Source organism: Stomoxys calcitrans, chromosome 1, assembly GCF_963082655.1.
Source record: "Stomoxys calcitrans chromosome 1, idStoCalc2.1, whole genome shotgun sequence".
Lineage (NCBI taxonomy): Eukaryota > Metazoa > Arthropoda > Insecta > Diptera > Muscidae > Stomoxys > Stomoxys calcitrans.
This window is the reverse complement of record NC_081552.1, coordinates 245,343,659-245,368,904: the sequence shown is the minus strand read 5'-3', so window position 1 is coordinate 245,368,904 and position 25,246 is coordinate 245,343,659. Positions and strand designations below refer to the sequence as shown.

Here is a 25,246-nt window from a genome sequence, read left to right as displayed (position 1 = left end):
TTTCTCTTTTCCTCGATTATTTATTCAATTTCAATGGGATTGCCAAAAGCAATTTTAACAGATCCCATGGCAACGCTGCTGACTAACCACATTTAATGAATGAAAAGCAGTCTTCGCTCTCAATTTAGCCTCACTGGTGCTCACTCTCAGTATGAGCTCAGTATTGTGAATGCTCTCACTCAGTTAACAGCTAAGGTGGGAGCTCTGTTGTTTGCCGAAAAATAAACAAACAATAATAACAACATACGCTAAATAATTAAGTAGCAACAACAAAACAAAACATTCTTCGTGTGTGTACCATCAAAGAGCTACCAACTGTCGCAGAACAATGCAAGCGGAGGGATTTGAGACGATCGCCGATAATTGTGACATTTTAATCCATCTGTATAGATATCTCGATTTCATTGATCAGTTGAGATTGTCACGTGTCAGTGAATATTTGCGCAATATATTCGAACATTTGGTATGGAAGGACAGATATCAAAAAATGGAGATAACCGAAAATTCATGTGGCGTTTTTGTCGTGACGGGTAGTGTGGGCACTAGTCCCTTGATTTTTTACGAATATGAAGAATTCGAGGAGTTTCTAAATGCCTATGCAGAGAATATAGTGGAATTGTCGGTGTACGATTTGAAATCGATAAATGTAGAGTATATAATTCGGGAGTTCCCCAAACTTACCAAACTCAGATACGAGGGATGGATGGAGATACCCGTTAATCATTACAGTTGTCTGGCCAATAGGTGTCCCAACTTACAAGAGCTACAGCTGTGCCATTGCATAATGCCAAATGTAAAATCGTTGACAAGACTTCAGAAGCTAAGACGGTTGTGCATTGATACCAATACTCAGTTTACCTACCAACAATTTCGACAATTTGGTGCTCGTCTTGGACTAGAAAGTCTTAAAATCACCGGATATATAATACCAGAAACCTTAAAACGGCGAAAGAGAACGCGTGGTCTACCTCTTAAGGAATTGAAAATTTCCACCGATTTGGATCCTCAGGCATGGTTTCCAAAAATATTCCCCTATTTCCTAAGGAATTTCGAGAATCTGCAAAGCTTGATAATACATTTCGCCGATGAAAGTGCTAACAATGCTGCATTCAATGCCCTTGGCCAAAGTTGTGGAAATCTGCAATATCTGAGAATAATAGAAACCGATTTCTATCTTTCGCCGGCCTTTACCTTGCCCCCAAATTTGAAAGAATTAGCTGTACATTGCGGCCGAAATTTGGCCTATGAAAATCTAAAGGAATTTCTTGCTCATTCGAAGCTCTTAAAGTTTACCTCAATAGAATCGCGCTATAAAGGGGAATGGGTGGACTTGGTAGTCTCTGCAAATATTAAATCCCTTCAAGTGCAATATGTACCCACCGCAAACCTGAATGTAGACCATGTTGAGGAACTGACCTGGTACGAGTATCCCAGTAATCCATTACAGCCACAACCCACGAGATTGGGCAGCAAACTGGAAATTTTAAAAATCGACTCTGGCGTACTATCCCTGCAGACATTGCTGGAGTTGAAATTTCTTCATACACTTACCATTCCGGAAACGATGACCTGCCTTGATTGGTCCTATGTCCGTGCTTTGCTATGCCACACACCTTTGAGGCACCTTACAATTTCCGGTCTACCATATTGTTCACCGTTATGTGAGCGTTTTGGACACGCTCCTTCTGAAGGGCTACCTATTCAACTTGTCAGCCTGAAGATATCTTTTGGCCTTTTGCAGGGGGCTTTAACATTTTGGCTAGACTTGTTCCGGCAAAACGAATGCTTGCAGTTGATTTGCAATAATTTTAAGACATTCGACGAATTTTTGGAAAAACTATTGGCGAATGAAAATTTCCCAATGAATTTAAGAAACTTGGAAATTTGGGGAATCACACTGAGTAAGTATACGAAATCATACTATTCTGTGGATGTTTAGAGCTGAAGCATAGCTATGCAAGCAAATTGCAAATGAACCACATTGACTCAGATTTGTATACTGCTCCCATGGCATTGGTCCACCCGATATAACTTTTTCTAAGCCAATATTTCAATATTTTTTTCCATTTGGGCACAGTATTACCATATTCCGATTGAATGCAATTTTAAATCAAATACTTGTTCCCGAATACGATCATTAGATTTAATCCGTACTCCAAATGTCCTTACATTCGTTCCCCATTATGTTTCAATCATTCTGCATGTCGGACTAAGGATTTGTAGGCAGTGTTTTCGAATTGTGATATCACATCCTTACCCTACTCCGAAAAACCTTCCAGATCAGTAGACATGTTCATTTGGGGCGGGTTTTTTCTTGGCTGGGCGCTCCCAAAATTTTCCTCAATTTTATCTGAAAAAAAAAACTTTTTTTCATTAAACCCATATTGAAATATTTAATATCCAGAGACAACATTTCAAAATAGCTATGTTCTCTAAAGACAATATCAAACCTTCAAAGTCTTGTCCAATTTCCAATTAATTATTAATACCTTTCTTTTTAAAAACAATTGTACTATTCTTATAATACAATAAGTTGAACTCAAAGTCCATCTGTATTATTGATCATTTTATGGGTTGCCCAAAAAGTAATTGCGGATTTTTTAAAAGAAAGTAAATGCATTTTTAATAAAACTTAGAATGAACTTTTATCAAGCTAAAAGTAACAGCTGATAACTGACAGAAGAAAGAATGCAATTACAGAGTCACAAGCTGTGAAAAAATTTGTCAACGCCGACTAAATGAAAAATCCGCAATTACTTTTTGGGCAATCCAATAAATGCTGAAAAAATCTTCAAAATGCAAAGGAATTTAGAGCAAAAATCGTCCAGCGTCAATCGGGCCAGCAAATCGTTAAAATTACATTAAATCGTTACGCCTGACAGCCCGCCCCTAATACTTGGGGCCAATTTTTATATCAAGTTTGTACATTACTCTAAATAGGTTTCATTTGACACCTATTGTTTATTGTACAAATAGTGTAACATGTTAATTTGGGGTTTTATGTAGATAGGGGAATGCCCCGTACCCTAAATTGTATACCAGTATCGTTTGCAAACAAACATTTTGCAAAGCAAATAGTTATTTTGAATTTTTTTTTTTTTTTTTTTGAAAATCGGGATTAAAGTATTTGTGCAGTTTTTTTATACCCACCACCATTAAATGGGGGTTACCAATCTAGTACAATATTTTGCCCTTCAACTAAATTTATTTTGTATAAATTATTAGCAAAATCCGTGGTAGTGGATTCCCAAGACTGGGCCGGCTTTAAAAAAAAAAATAAAAAAAAAAAAAAATCCACTTCCGCTTTTCAAAATGTCTCAAGGGTAATCTGATATATGCCTTGCTTTTATTAATCTCCTTGCTATAGGGCAACTCTATTTTTGCATCATTTCAATCAAAGAGCGTTTACGCTTATGCTCTTTAGATTAGATCTTATGCTCTTTGATTTCAATGAGTAATTCCTCTCTCACCCCCCTTGTACAGTCAAAGAGGATTGAAATAATAGAGAAATTTTTGTGCTCTCAAAATTTGATAGCAAATGTCAAGCTCAGGGTTTATACGGTCGGATATCGGGAGGCTCAAAATAACTCACTGTTTTAAATTACGGCGAAATCAGGTAATAAATAAGGCTTTTATGGGCTTCGATAAGGTGTCTATTATCGGCAGATCTTTCTATGTGGCAGCTATATCTTAATATAGTTCGATCTGAACTATATTTAGCACGGATGTCGGGAGGCCCAAAACTACACAATGTTTCAAATTTTAGCAAAATCGGATAAAAAAATTAAGCATTTTTATACCCTCCACCATAGGATGGGGGGTATACTAATTTCGTCATTCTGTTTGTAACTTCTCAAAATATTTGTCTGAGACCCCATAAAGTATATATATTCTTGATCGACGCGAAATTTTATGTCGATCTAGCCATGTCCGTCCGCCTGTCTGTCGAAAGCACGCTAACTGCCGAAGAAGTAGAGCTAGCCGCATGAAATTTTGCACAAATACTTCTTATTAGTGTAGGTCGGTTGGTATTGTAAATGGGCCATATCGGTTCATGTTTTGATATATGTAGCTGCCATATAAACTGATCTTGGGTCTTGACTTCTTGAACCTCTAGAAGGCTCAAATCTTATCCGATTGGAATGAAATTTTGCACGACGTATTTTGTTATGATATCCAACAATTGTGCCAAGTATGGTTCAAATCGGTCCATAACCTGATATAGCTGCCATATCAACCGATCTTGGGTATTGACTTCTTGAGCCTCTAGAGTGTGCAATTCCTAACCGATTGGAATGAAATTTTGCACGAAGTATTTTGTTATGATATCCAATAAATGTGCCAAGTATGGTTCAAATCGGCCCATAACCCGATATAGCTGCCATATAAACCGATCTTGGGTCTTGATTTCTTGAGCCTCTAGAGGGCGCAATTATCGTCCGATTCAACTGAAATTCTGCACGAAGTATTTTGTTATGATATCCAATAAATGTGCCAAGTATGGTTCAAATCGGCCCATAACCCGATATAGCTGCCATATAAACCGATCTGGGGTCTTGATTTCTTGAGCCTCTAGAGGGCGCAATTATCGTCCGATTTAACTGAAATTTTGCACGTAGTGTTTTAGCATTACTTTCAACAACTGTGCTAAGTATGATTTCAATTGGTTCATAATCTGGTATAGCTGTCATATAAACCGATCTTGGATCTTGACTTCTTGAGCCAATTGAGGGCGCAATTCTCATCCGATTTGGCTGACATTTTGCATGAGGTGTTTTGTTATGACTTCCAATAACTGTGCTAAGTATGGCGTTAATCGATATAGAACCTCATATAGGTGCCATATAAACCGATCTTGGGTCTTGACTTCTTGAGCCTCTAGAGTGCGCAATTCTCATCCGATTTGGCTGAAATTTTGTACAAGGGCTTTTCTCATGACCTTCAATATACGTGTCTAGTAAATGCATTTTTTGATAAAACTTAGAATGAACTTTAATCAAATATACTTTTTTTACACTTTTTTTCTAAAGCAAGCCAAAAGTAACAGCTGATAACTGACAGAAGAAAGAATGCAATTACAGAGTCACAAGTCGTTGAAAAAATTTGTCAACGCCGACCATATGAAAAATCCGCAATTACTTTTTGGGCAACCCAATACTTTATTGGGTCTTACGCGTATATTTCGAGGTGTTAGAAACCGAGTGTCTAGACTAGTATGCCCCCATCTTACAGTGGTGGTTATAAAAATTATGCCCTTTAACAAAATTTAGTTTGTATAAATTTTTAGCCGAATCCGCTTTTGCTTGATTTTTCTTCAAATGTGCTGATTGTCTGCCAAATTAATCTGGCAGCCTTGGTTGTTTGGGAATAAAAAGTTCTCTCCCACCACACTGCACACTGGTGCTCATGCTATCAGTCTTGTCGCAGTCTCATCCGGTATCGTGCGTGTTCTCAATGGGTCAACAAGTAGTGGGGGGGGAAAACTAGCATTTCGCCGATAAAAACCAAAACAAACAAAACCAACTGCAAGAACAACAACAAGTGCATAGAAAACAAAAACTTAGTGAGGACGATTGAAAAAACACAGTGTTTAGAATAAAAATGAATCCTCAGGGTTTTGAGAAAATCGACGGCAATTGTGATATATGGCTACACATCTATGATTATCTAAACTTTTTGGACCAATTGCGATTGTCGCGTGTGAAGGAGAATCTACGCAATATATTCGAACAATTCATATGGGAGGACAAGTATCGGAGGATGCAAATCACGGAGCCATCTTGCGGTGTGTTCGTGGTAACCGGTAGTGTGGGCACCAGACCCTTGATTTTCAAATATAACGAATTACAAGAAATGCTAGAGGCCTATGCCACGGACATTGAGGATTTGTCCATCTGTGATTTGAAATCGAAAAATGTCGATCACATCATTAGAGAATTCCCAAATCTCAGGGCTCTCAAATATGACGGATGGAAGGATATACCCTTGACACATTACAGCAGGTTGGGTAATAAGTGCCCAAATTTGCAGAAGCTGAAATTGTGCGGAAACATCATGCCCAGCATTAAATCTTTGGGGAGGCTGCGAAAGTTAAGATACCTTTCCATAAACTATGGCATGGACTTCTCTTATCAGGCCTTTCGGCAACTTTGTGCACGCCTAAGTTTGGAGGGTCTTGAAATCACAGGATCAATGATAGCAGAAAATAGGAAAAGGCCAAAGAAAACGGATACCTTACCACTCAAGGAATTGAAAGTGGCCACCTCATTTGATCCCCATGTCTGGTCGCCCAAGGTTTTTCCCTTATTTTTGAAGAATTTCGGGAGTCTCCAAAAGCTGACCATACGTTTCACCGAAGATTGTGTGTCCGATGTTGCCCTAGCCGCCTTGGCTCAAGCATGTCCACAACTTCAATATTTGAAAATAGTAGCAAGCTATTTTGCCCTTAGCCCCTGCCAAACAATGCCTTTGCCTTTGGACTTAAGAGATATGTGTTTGGAATTTTGTTCCAATTTGACATGGGAAAACCTGAAAGCTCTTCTTAGCTTGACAAAGTTATCAGACATAACCTCTAAGGCCACCCATTATGAAGGAGTATGGGAAGTTATAGAGATATCACCCCATATACAACTATTGGATATTGAGAATGTGAATAGCCGTATCTTTAGATCTCCCCATTTAAAGGAACTCACATGGTATGAAAATCCTAATGAGGTGCTGGAAGACTATCCCTGGTAATCTTGGAGTGCAATGGAAAGCCTAAACATTAAATCTGGCATGGTGCCTCTGCAAACATTGATGGATATGCAATATCTTCATACGCTCACATTGCCGGAATCAATGGCGTACCTTGATTGGTCCTACATCACAACTCTGTTGTCACATAGACCCTTAAGAGTTTTCACAATTGCCGGTCCTCAACAACGTTCAACTGGGTGTGAGCTTTCGGGAAGGGTTCCCACTGTACCTTTTCCCACCCTGCTAAATATCATGAAATTTCCATTTGCCGTATTCCACGAGGCATTACCGTTTTGGCTTGAAATGTTTCATCTGAATAAAGATTTGCAGTTGATTTGTTCGAATTTTAGAAATTTCGAACAACTAAACGAAATGTTGAATGACAAAAGGTTTCCAGTGTATTTAAGGACTATTGAAATATGGGGAATTACCTTAAGTGAGTATGCTGGAAAATCGAAAAGTAAAAGCCGAAGCGTTAAATTCGGCCGGGCCGGATCTTATGTAACCTCGACCAGGCTCGTAGCCAGGATTAAATTATATCTTAAAAGTTCCTTGGATGAAACTTTCAATAAAGCAAATTGGCTTGTAGAAAAAAAAAAAAAAAACATCATCCAAAAGCCATAACTGTACCATCGAAAAGCTCGGTGGCCACCGCAGCCAAGATGTTGATGTTGGCATGTCCGAATATGACGCTGAACTCAAATTTGCCCATGAACAACATTTCATTAATGAACAAGGTGAAACTTCTCACACATCAATGTGACAGCTGTCCGTTGCAAGTTTAGGCTCAATGATGAGGGGCTTTCTTTTCTGGGAGAAGTTTTTGCATGGCTACCATACCAAAGGATAGAGTACCTTAAAAAACTCGCACAATCGGAGAAAATAGACAAAAACAAGTAAAAGCGTGCTAAGTTCGGCCGGGCCGAATCTTATATACCCTACACCATGGATCGCATTTGTCGAGTTCTTTTCCCGGCACCTCTTCTTAGGCAAAACAGGATATATAAGAAAAGATTTGCTCTGCTATTACTGCGATATCAAGATATGGTCCGGTTTGGACCACAATTAAATTATATGTTGGAGACCTGTGTAAAATGCCAGCCAATTCGAATAAGAATTGCCCCCCTTGGGGGCTCAAGTAGTAAAATGGAGAGATCGATTCATATGCTGTATCGGGCTATAGACCGATTCAGGCCATATTAAACACGTATGTTGATGGTCATGAGAGGATCCGTCGTACATAATTTCAGGCAAATCGGATAATAATTGCGACCTCTAGAGGCTCAAGGAGTCAAGATCCCAGATCGGTTAAAATGGCAGCTATATCAGGTTATGAACCGTTTTAAACCTTATTTGACACAGTTGTTGAAAGTAAGAATAAAATACGTCATGCAAAATTTCAGCCAAATCGGATAGGAATTGCGCCCTCTAGAAGCTCAAGAAGTCAAATCCCCAGATCTGTTTAAATGACAGCTATATCAGGTTATGAACCGATTTGATCCATACTGGGCACAGTTGTTGGATATCATAACAAAACACGTCGTGCAAAATTTCATTCCAATCGGATAAGAATTGCGCACTCTAGAGGCTCAAGAAGTCAAGACCCAAAATCGGTTTATATGGCAGCTATATCAGGTTATGGACCGATTTGAACCATACTTGGCACAGTTGTTGGATATCATAACAAAACACGTCGTGCAAAATTTCATTCCAATCGGATAAGAATTGCGCACTCTAGAGGCTCAAGAAGTCAAGACCCAAGATCAGTTTATATGGCAGCTATATCAAAACATGGACCGATATGGTCCATTTACAAGACCAACCGACCTACACTAAAAAGAAGTATTTGTGAAAAATTTCCAGCGGGTAGCTTTACTCCTTCGGAAGTTAGCGTGCTTTCGACAGACAGACGGACGGACACGGCTAGATCGACATAAAATGTCTCAACGATCAAGAATATATATACTTTATGGGGTCTCAGACGAATATTTCGAGTAGTTACCATCAGAATGACGAAATTAGTATACCCCCATCTAATGGTGGAGGGTATAAAAATCAATTTGTGTTTGTTTGTAGGTGTGTTGTTTGTTTGTTATACCCAACACCGAAGGATGGGGGTATATTCATTTTGTCATTCCGTTTGCAACACATCGAAATATCCATTTCCGACCCTATAAAGTATATATATTCTTGATCAGCGTAAAAATCTAAGACGATCTAGACATGTCTGTTCGTCTGTCAGTCTGTCTGTTTAAAGCACGCTACAGTCTTCAAAAATACAGATATTGAGCTGAAACTTGGCACAGAATCTTTTTTTTGTCCATAAGCAGGTTAAGTTCGAAGATGGGCTATATCGGACTATATCTTGATATAGCCCACATATAGACCGATCCGCCGATTTAGGGTCTTGGGCCAATAAAAGCCACATTTATTATCCGATTTTGCTGAAATTTGGGACAGTGAGTTGTCTTAGGCCCTTCGACATTCTTCGCCAATCTGGCTCATATCGGTCCAGATTTGGTTATAGCTGCCATATAGACCGATCGGCCGATTTAGGGTCTTAGGCCCATAAAAGCCACATTTAGTATCCGATTTTGCTGAAATTTGGGACAGTGAGTTGTGTTAGGCCCTTCGACATCCTTCGTCAATATGGCTCAGATCGGTTCAGATTTGGATATAGCTGCCATGTAGACCGGTCCTCCGATTTAGGGTCTTAGGCCCATAAAAGGCAAATTTATTGTCCGATGTCAACGAAATTTGCGATCTATGGTGGAAATGCGATCTATGGTGGACGGGGTATGTAAGATTGGGCACGGTCGAACTTATCTCGCTTTTACTTGTTACTTGGGTTTAAGTAAATTTGATCGAAATTTTGTTTTAACATTTTGCTGTTAAATATTCAATATTCTTGATCAGCGTAAAAATCTAAGACGATCTAGACATGTCTGTTCGTCTGTCTGTTGAAATCACGCTACAGTCTTCAAAAATTGATATATTGAGTTGAAATTTAGGGTCTTAGACCCATAAAAGCCACATTTATTATCCGATTTTGCTGAAATTTGGGACAGTGAGTTGTGTTAGGGTCTTCGGCATCCTTCGTCAATTTTATTCAGATCGGTCCAGATTTGGATATAGCTGCCATATATACCGATCGTCCGATTTAGGGCCTTAGGCCCATAAAATCCATATTTATTTTCCGATTTTGCTGAAATTTGGGACAGTGAGTTGTCTGAAGCCGTTCGACATTTTTCTTCAATTTGAGCCTGATCGGTTCAGATTTGGATATAGCTGCTATATAGACCGCTATCTCGATTTAAAGTCTTGGGCCCATAAGAGGCACATTTATAATCCGATTTCACTGAAATTTGACACAGTGACTTATGTTAGGCTTTTCGACCACTGTGTCGTATATGGTTCAGATCGGTTTATTTTTAGATAAAGCTACTGAACAGACCAATATTTTGTTATACATAATTAAACAATGCCTTGTACTTATTAGTATTTGGTCCAAATACTAACATATTTTGATATAACTGCTGTGGGGCATAAGGTATGCAATTTTTACCAGATTTTGATGGTTTACATATATACCCGAGGTGGTGGGTATCCAAAGTTCGGCCCGGCCGAACTTAACGCCTTTTTACTTGTTTGTTTTCTGTTTCTGTTTTTAAATAAGAATATTAAGTTGGGATATAATCCCAGACCTTTTCTATTCTATTAATAAATATTTTAAACTTGTTGTTGCACAATTAGCTGTATTAAAATTGATTCAAACCCGGTTAAATAGTAAACAACCAAAAATAAGCAAAATATGTGTCAATTAAATATTTATTTTTCCGATTTTGTGTTTAGGTAACACCAGCCAGGAAAGGCAAAAGTCGGGCGGTGCCGACCTTATAATACCCTACACCTAACCTATATGTACAAAGCGGGAGCTTTATATAATTCCGAACCAATGTTGATGGACCTCGGCGGATGTTTTGCAGATGGGTTATTGAACACGGTTGCAATAACTACGGTTGAGGTTGACAAATGACAGCATTATTGGAAATTAGCCAAAATCTGACGAACATACATATGGGAGCTAAATCTGAATCGAATTTGACCAAACTTCTTAGGTATTGTGGTAGGGATCGAGGAAAGCGTTGTGCACACGTTGTGGCAGTGGCTCCAAAAGAGAAAATCCGGCGATATATTGGGTTGCCCAACAAGTAATTGCGGATTTTTCACACAGTCGGCGTAGACAAATTTTTTCACAGCTTGTGACTCTGTAATTGCATTCTTTCTTCTGTCAGTTATCAGCTGTTACTTTTAGCTTGCTTTAGAAAAAAAGTGTAAAAAAGTATATTTGATTAAAGTTCACTCTATGTTTTATGAAAAATGCATTTACTTTCTTTTAAAAAATCCGCAATTACTTTTTGGGCAACACATTTTTTACACTTTTTTTCTAAAGCAAGCTAAAGGTAACAGCTGATAACTGACAGAAGAAAAAACGCAATTACCAACCCTAAAAATCAATTTGTGTTTGTTTGTATGTATGTTTGTGTGTTTCTTATAGACTCAGAAACGGCTGAACCGATTTTCGTGAAATTTCCACGTATGGCGTACAATGACCCCGTGGTGAAAATAGGCTACTACATTTTTTGATATCTGAAGGGGGGGCGGACCCTCCCCCTTACCCTAATTTTCAGAAACGCCAGATCTCGGAGATGGATGGTGCGATTTAAATTTTAAATTTTGTGTGCTCTCATATGGTACCCTAAAAATAAAAATAAATGGTATCCAAATTTCGGATGGTGTACCTAGGGGGCTGCCCCACCCTAAAACCTACCAAACATATATTAAGACCAATCATGACAATATGGGACTCAAATGAAAGGTATTTAGAATGACTAAACGTATCTGATATCCAATTTTCGGACCAAGAGCTAGGGGGACCACCCCAAGCACCAAGACACCCCTAAATCGGACATATTTACCGACCATGGCAATATGGGACTCAAATGAAAGGTGTTTGCGAGTAGAATACGAATCTGATATCCAAATGTAGGACCACGTTTCTGGGGGTCCACCCCTTCCCCAAAACACCCCCCAAACAGGACTTATTTATTGACCATAGGAATATGGGGCTTCAATGAGAGGTAATAGAATGTAGAATACGAATCTGATATCCAAATATGGGACCAATTGTTTGGGGGGGGGGGGGGCCACCTCTCACCAAAAACATCCCCCAAAGGGGGAAAATTTGCGACCATAGCCATATGGGGCTCAAATGAAAGGTCTTTGGGAGTAGAGCACGAATCTGATATCAATATTCGGGAAAAGTGTCTATGAGGCCACCCCACCCCCACAACACCACCCAAATGGTAAGTATTTGCTGACTTTTGCCATATGAGGCTCAAATAAGAGGGTTTTTAGAGTGGAACACGAATCCGATATGTATTTTCAAGGCCAACTCACTCAGTGGCCGCCCATTTCCCAATACACCCCCAAGCCGGTCATGTTTGCCGACTATGAAAATATGGGGCTCAAATTAAAGGTATTTGGGAGTAGACCACGTATCTGATATCAACATTAGGTACCAACTGTCTAGGGGACGTCCCACCACCATTACAACCCCCAAATAGGCCGTATTTGCTCACCAAGACAATTTGGGTCGTATAGAGGGTGGAACTAAATATTTTTAGTTTTTAGGGCCAATACCCCAAACCGGACATATTTGCTGACTTTTGCAATAAGGAGTTTAAATGAGATTTGAAAACGAATGTGATATCCAATTTTGAGGCCAATGGCAATATGGGGTTCAAATAAATGATATATGGATATATGAGAATAGAGCACATTGCTGATTTTTCCGGGCCATATTTACCGAGCATGTCAATGTGGAGCTTAAATTAAAGGTTTTTGGGGGTAGAGCAAGAATTGATACCCACTTTCGGGACCAATTTTCTGCGGGTCAACCCCTTTCCCAAAATATGGGGTTCAAATAAATGGTATATAGATTTATGAGACTAGAGCACGTTGCTGATATATTTTCCGGGCTAAGTGTTTGGGGGACCATCCCAATCCCCAAAACACCCCTAAATCGGCCATATTTACCGACCATGTCAATGTGGAGCTTAAATTAAAGGATTTTGGGGGTAGAGCAAGAATTGATACCCACTTTCGGAACCAATTTCCTGGGGGTCAACCCCTTTCCCAAAATACTTCACAAGCAGCAACTTTTTAGTGACCATCGCAAAATGGGGCTCAAATAAAGGTATTTGGAAGTAGAATACGAATTTGATATCCATATTTAGGGCATCACCCCATTCCCCAAAACACCTCTCAAAGGGTAAGCATTTTTCGACCATGCCAATATGTGGTATTTAAGATTAGAAAACGAATTTGATAACCTATTTTGGGGCCATGTGTTTGGAGGACGCCTCATCGGGTAAACTCCCCTAAACCAATAGCAATATGGGGTTTAAATAAATGGTTTTTGAAAGAAGTGCACCTCACCCTCGAAAACATCCCTAAATCGGATATCAAGAGAATATCTGGCTGAAATAAAGTATTTTAAGAATGGAGTACACCCTACATCCAAACTAAAATTCGTATACCAATAAAGATCATATGGGATTCGGTCAAAGGCATTTATATTGTTAAACAATTAGTCAAGCGATATACTACATTAGTAGCATGGTATTTCACTAAAAGCTCTTTAATTGTCGAAAATAGATATTCCAATGAAACTTTGTTCTAGCTAGTCAGCTCAGTTCGTTCAGCTAGTTGAACTACAATATATATGATACTAGCCGAACCAGGCGCGCTCACCTCGAATCGGAGAGCACTCATTGATATGTGATATGTTTGCCCTTGCTCGGTTCCTGGGCAAATTTCTAATTTTCTCCCAAATGTCTTCTTTTGAGTCCTATTACCGCATTGGTAAATATTTCCGGTTTAGGGGGTATTTCGGGGGTGGTCACTTTGCCATTAAAGTAAATATACGATTCGTGCTCTACTCTCAAAACATTTCATATGAGCCCGTTAATGGCATGATCGTTAAATATGTTCTATTTGAGGGTGGGGTGGACGCCAGGTTCTTTGTCCCGAACATTATATCAAGTTCACGAAAATCAATCAATAATTTTTATCTAATAGGGCAGGTATTTTGGGGTGGGGCGGCTCCCCAAACACAAGGCTCTATTGACGGGTTTTTGGCGGCCCCCGACTCCAACAATAGAAACCATGTTTCGTCTTTGGTGACTGTGAGAGTGCAAAAAGATTTCGAACGAATCACATTAGCAACCTCCGAGATCGGGGGTGCCTTTGAAAATAAGGGTGATGAGAAGTTCTTTATAGGTGAGTTATCTCGACTCAAATGTGTATATCAAATTCGTAGTTTGGTCGGTAATTATGAACCATTTGGAGAATGTTTTGAGGCTGGGCGGCCATCGGCACTTTGCCTTGAAAATAGAGATTTAAAATTCGACTTGAGCTCCATATTGCTATAGTCGGAAATGAAGTTCAGTTTAGGAGGTGCTTTAGGGCGGACCTTGAAAAAACTTGATTCCACAATTGAATATCAAATTCGTTTTCTACTTTCAAATAGCTTTTATTTGAGTCCCATATTGCCTATTCGAAGTATTTGTAGGAGGAAAAGCGTCACCTAGACTTACACACAATTATTTATGTTATATTCGTAATCTGCTCCCAAAGATCTTTCATTCGAATCCCATATAGCCGTGGTCTGCTAATATGGGCATTTGGTGTCGCTTGAGTCTCATATTGATAGGAACGTCCAAAATATCTGTTTAGAAGAGTTTTGGGGTTTGGGGCGGCCAGCTGGGTACTTGGACCCATTATTTAATACCATATTCGTTTTCTCCAGTCTCCAGTACCTATCATTTGATACCCATATTGTGCCTAACCATATAAAAGCTTTATTTAAATACAGTAAGATCTTTATCGGTCTACTCATGCGCTCGGAGGCTTAAATTGGTTGATTTAATTTTGGATGTTAGATGTACTCCATTCATAAAAGACTTTAATTGGTATTCCCCGATATTCCTATGGAGATTTTGGGAGTGGGAAGGCCCCCGGTGTGTTGGTAGGTGGGTTTAGGAGGTAGTGTGGACCTCCAGAAACCTGATCCTCCAGAAAGTGGGTATCAATTCAACCCAGTACTTGAATCTGATATATTGGGTTGCCCAAAAAGTAATTGCGGATTTTTCATATAGTCGGCGTTGGCAAATTTTTTCAACGGCTTGTGACTCTGTATTGGCATTCTTTCTTCTGTCAGTTATCAGCTGTTACTTTTAGCATGCTTTAGAAGAAAAGTGTAAAAAAAAGTATATTTGATTAAAGTTCATTCTAAGTTTTTTTAAAAAATGCATTTAATTTCTATTAAAAAATCCGCAATTACTTTTTGGGCAACCCAATATATCAGATTCATGTTCTACTCTAAAATACCTTTTATTTGAGCCCCATACTGCAATACCCAGCAAATATGTCCACCAATGGGTGGTGTCGTGGGGCTGGGGTGCCCCTATAAACACGTTTTTTCCCAATATTGATATCGGATTCATTCTCTACTCTAAAATACCTTTTCCTTTGAGCCCCATATTGTAAATATGGCCGGTAAATATCTATGTCGGATTTAGGGGTGTTTTTTGGGAGATAGGTTGGTTACCCAGACATATATAGCCCTGAAAAAATATCAGCCAAGTTCGATAACGTTTTCTAATCTCAAATACCTTTCATTGGAGCCCTTTATTGCAAAAGTCAGCAAATATGAGCCACCTTCCACGTCCTAAAAACTATCAATATCGAGCTCTACTCTCTTCGCGTCCCAACTTATCATTTGAGGGGGTGTCTTGCGGAAGGGGTGGACTCCCAGAAAATTGGTCCCGAAATTGGGTATCAATTTCGTGCTCAACTACCTTAAATACCTTTTATTTGTGCCTTTTTAACCATGGTCGGTAAATATGTTCGATTTAGGGATGTTTTGGGGAGTGGGGTGGTCACCCAAACACTTAGCCCTGAAGAAATATCGGCATCGTGCTCTATTCCCAAATATCTTTTAGTTGAACCCACCTCCACCGTCCGGTTCGGAGGTGGAGGTGTTTTGGGGGATGGGGCGGCCACTGAGTGACTTGGCCCTGAAAATTAGCTTCGTGTTCTACTCTGCAATGTTTAGCCCCATATTGCAATGTTTAGGAAATGTTTTTATACCCTCCACCATACGATGGGGGGTATACTAATTTCGTCATTCTGTTTGTAACTACCCGAAATATTCGTCTGAGACCCCATAAAGTATATATATTCTTGATCGTCGCGACATTTTATGTCGATCTAGCCATGTCCGTCCGTCCGTCCGTCCGTCTGTCTGTCGAAAGCACTCTAACTTCCGAAGGAGTAAAGCTAGCCGCTTGAAATTTTGCACAAATACTTCTTATTAGTGTAGGTCGGTTGGTATTGTAAATGGGCCATATCGGTCAATGGTTTGATATAGCTGCCATATCAACCGATCTTGGGTCTTGACTTCTTGAGCCCTTGGAGGGCGCAATTCTTATCCGATTGGAATGAAATTTTGCACGACGTGTTTTGTTATGATACCTAGCAACTGTGTCAAGTATGGTTCAAATCTGTCCATAACCTCATATAGCTGCCATATCAACCGATCTTGGGTCTTGACTTCTTGAGCCTCTAGAGTGCGCAATTCTTATCCGATTTGCCTGAAATTATGTACTACGGATCCTCTTATGACCATCAACATACGTGTGTATTATGATCTGAATCGGTCTATAGCCCGATACAGCTCCCATATAAATCGATCTCTCTATTTTACTTCTTGAGCCCCCAAGGGGAGCAATTCTTATTCGAATTGGCTGACATTTTACACAGGTCTCCAATAGCAGATCAAATCTTTTCTTATATCCTTTTTTGCCTAAGAAGAGATGCCGGGAGAAGAACTCGACAAATGCGATCCATGGTGAAGGGTATGTAAGATTCGGCCCGGCCGAACTTGACACGCTTTTACTTGTTTACACTTTTTTTTCTAAAGCAAGCTAAAAGTCTAAAAATAACAGCTGATATCTGACAGAAGAAAGAATGCAATTACAGAGTCACAAGCCGTTGAAAAAATTTGTCAACGCCGACTATATGAAAAATCCGCAATTACTTTTTGGGCAACCCAATTATTATGACTCTCAACAATTGCGCCAAGTACGGTCCAATTGGTGCAATGCAAATGCATTGAAAGCCGTTCGTTGCTACTCAGTACCATTGCTACTCTCGAAATGTAAACCACGTCATCGGTCGTTAGCCAAGCCAAGTGATTCATAATTGCCAACTGAAAGGAAAACGAAAACAAAACTACAAATAATGCAGGGCGTCTTGAAAAACGTAGACATTTTGTTAAAAATTTACCGAATATTGGATTTGGATGATCAAATACGGTTGTCGCAGGTCAACGAGAATCTCAAAAACGTCTTTGAGATGTTCATTTTTCGGAAGGAAGACTACAGTTCAGTACATGTATATGCCAGTCCACCACACTTTGTGGTAACAAATGGAGGCAGACGCAATCGCCTATTGATGAAACATCATGAACTGATGGCATTTTTATGCTATCACCGTCTGGTGGTGCAGACATCTGTTCATATACGGGGCACTATTCTCGATGTGAGACCATTTAAAAATCTAACCTCCCTTAGCTACAGCTATTCGGAAGTCAGTCGAGAACATGCGAGACTTTTAGCCACCATTCCATTGGAAAAGCTTGAGGTGAATTTTTGTACAAATGAATTGGGTCAAGCCATAATGATTGGCCCCACCTGGAGCATTGAATACCTAGTGGCAATGACCAATTTGCGCTTTCTAAAAGTGACATCGATATCTCTGGAAACAGCCGCACTAAGCTTTGGCGAATTTATGAGTATAATCACCAAATCTAAACTGCAGCATATAGAGCTGAATTGCATAATTGTTTGTGAAAGCCACTTGGAGGACGATGCATACAAAGATTCCAACGCTAATGTAGTTCAACTGCAACACCTGAATATATGCGTTGACTTTAAGCTAAACAAAAGTATTATGCCTTTTATGAAGCTCTTTGTAAACCTGGTCACTCTTAGCATCAACGTGGAGGACGAACCCCTAACCAATGAAATACTCCTCGAATTTTCCAGAGTGTGTGCCAACTTGGAAAAGCTTCGTTTCGAACGGACGGCCTTCGAGAATATTCGCAACTATGTTGTGCCTGCCCAACTAAACGAGTTAACGCTAATTTCTTGTTATGGCCTTAGTTCCGATAATTTCAGGCAAATACTGAACATATCACATCTGAAGAGGTTTAAAACGTTCAATACATACCCGGAACATGCCTCAGAAAATCTTACGACTTGCGACCCAAGCAAAGATCATCTGCATTTTGATGGTGATGCAAAGGATTTAAATCTCGAAGTGATCTCTTCAGGAAACTCAAACCTAGTCTCATGGATTGGTATGGAGTTTCATAATAGAGATGCCGCCAACAGTCATGACAACAATTCGGAAGTGCTGGACTTTGAAGGCAACAATTTGACCCTGAAAACACTATACGGGCTGCACTCATTGCACAGTTTGCATTTTTCCATGCATGTGCCATCCATTCCATGGCTGCATGTTGCGAACATTTTCAGGCACTCGCATCTCAAAGAATTTGCTCTTTACTTTCTGCACCCAAATCCAGAAGCAATGGATGTGCATGCACCCACCGAAGGTTTTACAATCGGCCTTAGGCAGTTAAAAATGTCTTGGGACATCTTTAAGATTGCCTTGGATTTCTGGTTGGACTTATTCGATAAGAATAATCAGTTGCAGTTGCGTGTGAGAGAGTATACGACCGATGAGCACTCTTATAAATCACGAGAAGTTTCCCAACGAACTGAAAACAGTGGATATTTGTGGTTTTCCCATAAGTAAGTACCATATACAATACAAAATAGTATAGTCACATCGGTCACCTCCCCAACAACATAGCCCGAAGCACATGTGCATATACACAAAAAGAAAAAAAAAAAAAAAAAAACAAGTAAAAAGGCGTTAAGTTCGGCCGGGCCGAACTTTGGATACCCACCACCTCGAGTATATATGTATATGACCTTTCATCAAAATTCGGTGAAAATTTCATACCTTATACTCATATACCTCATACCGATCTGAACTATAAACGACACGGATGTCGAAAAGCCGAACATAAGTCACTGTATCAAATTTCAGTGAAATCGGATTATAAATGCGCCTTTTATGGGGCCAAGACTTTAAATCGAGATATCGGTCTACATGGCAGCTATATACAAATCTGGACCGATCTGAGCCAAATTGACGGAGGATGTTGAAGGGCCTAATACAACTCACTGTCCCAAATTTTCGCAAAATCGCATAATAAATGTGGCTTTTATGGGCCTAAGACCCTGGCTTTTATGGTCTATATGGCAGCTATATCCAAATCTGAAACGATCTGAGCCATATTGACGGAAGATGTCGAAAAGCCTAAGACAACTCACTGTCCCGAATTACAGCAATATCGGATAATAAATGTGACTTTTATGGGCCTAAGACCCTAAATCGGAGGATCGGTCTATATGGCAGCTATATCTAAATCTGAACCGATCTGAGCCATATTAACGGAGGATATCGAAGGGCTTAAGAAAACTCACTGTACCAAATTTCAACAAAATCTGATAATAAATGTGGCTTTTATGGGCCTAAGACTCTAAATCGGAGGATCGGTCTATATGGCAGCTATATCTAAATCAGAACCTATCTGAGCCATATTAACGGAGGATATCGAAGGGCTTAAGACAACTTAATGTTCCAAATTTCTGCAAAATCTGACAATAAATGTGGCTTTTATGGGCCTATCACCCTAAATCGGAGAATCGGTCTATATGGCAGCTATATCCAAATCTAAACCGATCTGAGCCAAATTGACGAAGGATGTTGAAGGGCCTAACACAACCAACTGTCCCGAATTTCAGCAATATCGGATAATAAATGTGGCTTTTATGGGCCTAAGACCCTAAAGCGGAGGATCGGTATATATGGCAGCTATATCTAAATCTGAACCGATCTGAGCCATATTAACGGAGGATATCGAAGGGCTTAAGACAACTCACTGTTCCCAATTTCATCAAATTTGGATAATAAATGTGGCTTTTATGGGCCTAAGACCCTAAAGCGGAGGATCGGTATATATGGCAGCTATATCCAAATATGGACCAATCTGCGCCAAATTGACGAAGGATGTCGAAGGGCCTTACACAACTCACTGTCCCAAATTTGAGCAAAATTGGATAATAAATGTGGCTTTTATGGGCCTAAGACCCTAAATCGGAGGATCGGTCTATATGGCAGCTATATCTAAATCAGAACCTATCTGAGCCATATTAACGGAGGATATCGAAGGGCTTAAGACAACTTAATGTTCCAAATTTCTGCAAAATCTGACAATAAATGTGGCTTTTATGGGCCTATCACCCTAAATCGGAGGATCGGTCTATATGGCAGCTATATCCAAATCTGAACCGATCTGAGCCATATTGATAGAGAATGTCGAAGGGCTTAATACAACTCACTGTTCCAAATTTCATCAAATTTGGATAATAAATATGGATTTTATGGGCCTAAGACCCTAAATCGGAGGATCGGTCTATATGGCAGCTATATCCAAATCTGAACCGATCTGAGCCATATTAACGGAAGCTGTCGAAGGGCCTAACACAACTCACTGTCCCAAATTTCAGCAAAATCAGATAATAAATGTGGCTTTTATTCGCTTAAGACCCTAAATCAGCGGATCGGTCTATATGGGGGCTATATCAAGATATAGTCCATAGTAGCCCATCTTCGAACTTAACCTGCATATGGACAAAAAAAAAATCTGTGCAAAATTTCAGCTCAATATCTGTATTTTTAAAGACTGTAGCGTGATTTCAACAGACAGACGGACAGACAGACGGACGGACAGACGGACGGACATGTCTAGATCGTCTTAGATTTTTACGCTGATCAAGAATATATATACTTTATAGGGTCGGAAATGGATATTTCGATGTGTTGCAAACGGAATGACAAAATGAATATACCCCCATCCGTCGGTGGTGGGTATAAAAAAAGTAAAAGCATGCTAAGTTCGGCCGGGTCGAATCTTATATACCCTCCACCTTGGATCGCATTTGTCGAGTTCTTTTCCCGGTATCTCTTTTAAGGCAAAGGCAAGAATTGCTATGATATTGGAGCTATAGTATCAAGTTATCGTCCGATCGGCCGACCACCTGAACTGAATATTGGAGACCATCGTCAATTCGCATAAAATTGCGCCCTAAGGGTTGGTATGCTATTCTGCTTTTGGAATAGCCGCTGAAATTTGTATTTGGTTAGCGAGCGAAATTTGACAGCACATCAAATGTTTTTGTTTCCATACCAAAACACGTTTCTTCATCTGCACTTATTGTTTTCTCTAATTAATACAATATATTTTTTCTCAAATAAATGAAGAGATACGAACCATGGAAATCAATGAAACAAACTAAAACAAGTAAAAAGGCATTAAGTTCGGCCGGGCCCTAACATTGCATACCCACCACCTCAAGTACAATATATATGTAAATCCCATTTCGTTACAATCCGGTGAAAATTGGATAACTTATGCACCCAAATTCGGCAGGGACATTGAGTGGTCGTGGTTTGGGTTGCCCAAAAAGTAATTGCGGATTTTTCATATAGTCGGCGTTGACAAATTTTTTCACAGCTTGTGACTCTGTAATTGCATTCTTTCTTCTGTCAGCTATCAGCTGTTACTTTTAGCTTGCTTTAGACAAAAAAGTGTAAAAAAGTATATTTGATTAAAGTTCATTCTAAGTTTTATTAAAAATGCATTTACTTTCTTTTAAAAAATCCGCAATTACTTTTTGGGCAACTCAATAGCTGCCATAAAGACCGATGTCTTGTTTTCTTGAATTCAAAAAAGCTCATTTATTATCCGATTTCGCTGAAGTTTGACACAGTAACAGTAATATTAGGCTTTTCGACATCCGTCTCCTATATGTATCAGATTGGTATATATTTAGTTATAGCTGCCAAAAAGACCAATATTTTCTTCAACAAAATTGAACAGCGGCTTTAGTACTTATCAGGCCACTCAATGTGCGAGCCGTATTTGGTCTAAATCGGGCCATATTTCGATAAAGCTGCTATGGGTGCATAAATTATGCATTTTTCACCGGATTATGATGATTGATGGTTAACATATATACCCGGGGCGGTGAGTAGCCAAACTTTGGCCCGACCGAACTTAATATCTTTTTACTTGTTTCTTTTCACCCTTTAACATTTCTGCACCAGGTGTCAAATTTAGTCAAGTTTTAAAATTATAACTCTGTCCATCCAGCCTGTACAAAGTTTACCCATTTTGAAACTTTTTGGTACTTTTTTTGTACCTAAATGTACAAATATCCAAACACTATTTTAGCACACAGTTAAGGTTGCCATAGCTTACCTAAGTTCCAAAATTCAGAGCTCTATTCTTCAATTTGCCAAGAAAGTGCCAAGTATTACCAATTTGGATAGGATATTCCAAAATTTTGTTTACCAAACCTCATTTTTTTGAGCCGCTCTTTAATTTGAGCCCAAGAACGTAATGCTAGCCCTTTCCGGTACTTTTTGGCACTTCCGGTACTTTTTGGTACTTTTTAGTACCTAAACGTACGAATCCAGCCCTATCCCGTACCTTTGACACCACAGCAACATTCGTGAAAAATTTCATGATTCTAGCTTGAGCCGTTTGAGCTACGCAATGATTAGTCAGTCGGTCAGTTCAGTCAGTCCGCAATTAGTCAGACACGCTACTCTTTTATGCATATAGATATTGGGTCTTAAGCTTCTGGAGGGAGCAATTCTTATACGATTTGGATGAAATTTTGCACATAACGTTAAGGAATGACTTCAAACAACCAAGTGCCAAGTATGGCCTAAATCAGTCCATAACCTGATATCCAAATTTTGCCCATGAACATTCCGCTAAGCAACAGTGCCAAACTTCTCACATATCAATGAGTGCAGTCCGATTCAAGTTTAAGCTCAATAAAAAGGGGCCTACTTTTTACAGCCGAGTCCAAACAGCGTGCCGCAGTGCGACACCTCTTTGGAGAGAAGTTTTGTACATGGCATAGTACCTCACAAATGTTGCCAGCATTGGGAGGGGAAAACCACCGCTGAAATTTTTTATACCCTCCACCATAAGATGGGGGGTATACTAATTTCATCATTCTGTTTGTAACTACTTGAAATATTCGTCTGAGACCCCATAAACTATATATATTCTTGATCGTTGTGACATTTTATGTCGATCTAGCCATGTCCGTCCGTCCGTCTGTCTGCCGAAAGCACGCTAACTTCCGAAGGAGTAAAGCTAGCCGCTTGAAATGAATGCACAAGTACTTCTTATTAGTGTAGGTCGGTTGGTATTGTAAATGGGCCATATCGGTCCATGTTTTGATATAGCTGTCATATAAACCGATCTTGGGTCTTGACTTCTAGAGCCTCTAGAGTGCGCATTTCTTATCCGATTGCAATGAAATTTCGCACGACGTGTTTTGTTGTGATATCCAACAACTGTGCCAAGAATAGTTCAAATCGGTCCATAACCTGATATAGCTGTCATATAAACCGATCTTGGGTCTTGACTTCTTGAGCATCTAGAGGGCGCAATTCTTATCCGATTGCAATGAAATTTCGCACGACGTGTTTTGTTATGATATCCAACAACTGTGCCAAGTATGGTTCAAATCAGTTCATAACCTAATATAGCTGCCATATAAACCGATCTTGGGTCTTGACTTCTTGAGCCTCTAGAGTGCGCAATTCTTATCCGATTGGAATGAAATTTTGCACGACGTATTTTGTCATGATATCCAACAACTGTGCCAAGAATGGTTCAAATCGGTCTATAACCTGATATAGCTGTCATATAACCCGATCTTGGGTCTTGACTTCTTGAGCATCTAGAGGGCGCAATTCTTATCCGATTTGAATGAATTTTGGCACGACGTGTTTTGTTATGATATCCAACAAATGTGTCAAGAATGGTTCAAATCGGTCTATAACCTGATATAGCTGCCATATAAACCGATCTTGGGTCTTGACTTCTAGAGCCTCCAGAATGTGCTATTCTTGTCGGATTGGAATGAAATTCTGCACGACGTGTTTTGTTATGATATCCAACAACTGTGTTAAGTATGGTTCAAATCGGTTCATAACCTGATATAGCTGTCATATAAACCGATCTTGGGTCTTGACTTCTTGAGCCTGTAGAGTTCGCAATTATTATCCGTTTGAAATGAAATTTTGCCCGACGTGATTTGTTACGATATCCAACAACTGTGCCAAGTATGGTTCAAATTGCTCCATAACCTTATATAGCTGTCATATAAACCGATCTTGGGTCTTGACTTCTTGAGCCTCTAGAGGTCGCAATTATTATCCGATTTGCCTGAAATTTTGTACGATGGATTCTCTCATGACCATTAACATACGTGTTTATTATGGTCTGAATCGGTCTATAGCCCGATACAGCTCCCATATAAATCGATCTCTCTATTTTACTTCTTGAGCCCCCAAAGAGCGCAATTCTTATTCGAATTGGGTGACATTTTGCACAGGTCTCCAACATATAATTTAATTGTGGTCCAAACCGGACCATATCTTGGTATCGCTCTAATAGCAGAGGAAATCTTTCCTTATATCTTTTTTTTTGCCTAAGAAGAGATGCCGGAAAAAGAACTCAACAAATACGATCCATGGTGGAGGATATATAAGATTCAGCCCGGCCGAACTTTGCACGCTTTTATTTGTTTTAATTTTTTCTTTTCTTTGTTTTTTTTTTTAGAATGTCGCGATTTAAAACAAAATCTGGAGGCTAGCCTTGAAAAGATAAAGAGAAACATGGATTATTTGAGATATGACGATTTTGATAGCTACAGCATGATTTTTGATCGAAATTTAAACCAAAGCTAACTGAAGTCATTTGCTACTTAAAATTATTTTTGCGCTTGTGCTAGGTTACAATTGAAATAAGTATTGGGTTGCCCAAAAAGTAATTGCGGATTTTTCATATAGTCGGCGTTGACAAATTTTTTCAACGGCTTGTGACTCTGTAATTGCATTCTTCCATCTGTCAGTTATCAGCTGTTGCTTTCAGCTTGCTTTAGAAAAAAAGTGTAAAAAAGTATATTTGATTAAAGTTCATTCTTAGTTTTATTAAAAATGCATTTACTTTCTTTTAAAAAATCCGCAATTACTTATTGGGCAACCCATAATAAAATGGGGAAATTTACATTTATATGCGTAACTTATACATATATGACGACAGTGGTGACTACCGCATTGGCACACTGAGATCTAGACTGGCAATCCATGGACCAAAAGACCATACCTGGGTCTTTAAGAATAAATTTTGATTTAGATTACTACGCAAACTTAA

At 39.4% G+C, this 25,246-nt stretch overlaps 1 protein-coding gene across 2 annotated transcripts; it reads left to right on the top strand.

Annotated features, from left to right (window-relative positions):
* Window positions 1-25,246, top strand: LOC131994122 (uncharacterized). 2 transcript variants are annotated; one of them, XM_059360443.1, is made up of 2 exons: window positions 1-1,901; window positions 24,653-25,246. In XM_059360443.1, exons 1-2 carry the CDS (start codon window positions 329-331, stop codon window positions 24,778-24,780), a joined length of 1,701 nt encoding a protein of 566 aa, XP_059216426.1. In that variant the 5' UTR covers window positions 1-328; the 3' UTR covers window positions 24,781-25,246. The 2 variants fall into 2 exon arrangements, with proteins under 2 accessions (XP_059216426.1, XP_059216428.1); XM_059360445.1 differs by lacking the exon at window positions 1-1,901 and adding an exon at window positions 17,025-18,683 and having other exon boundaries at window positions 24,653-24,770.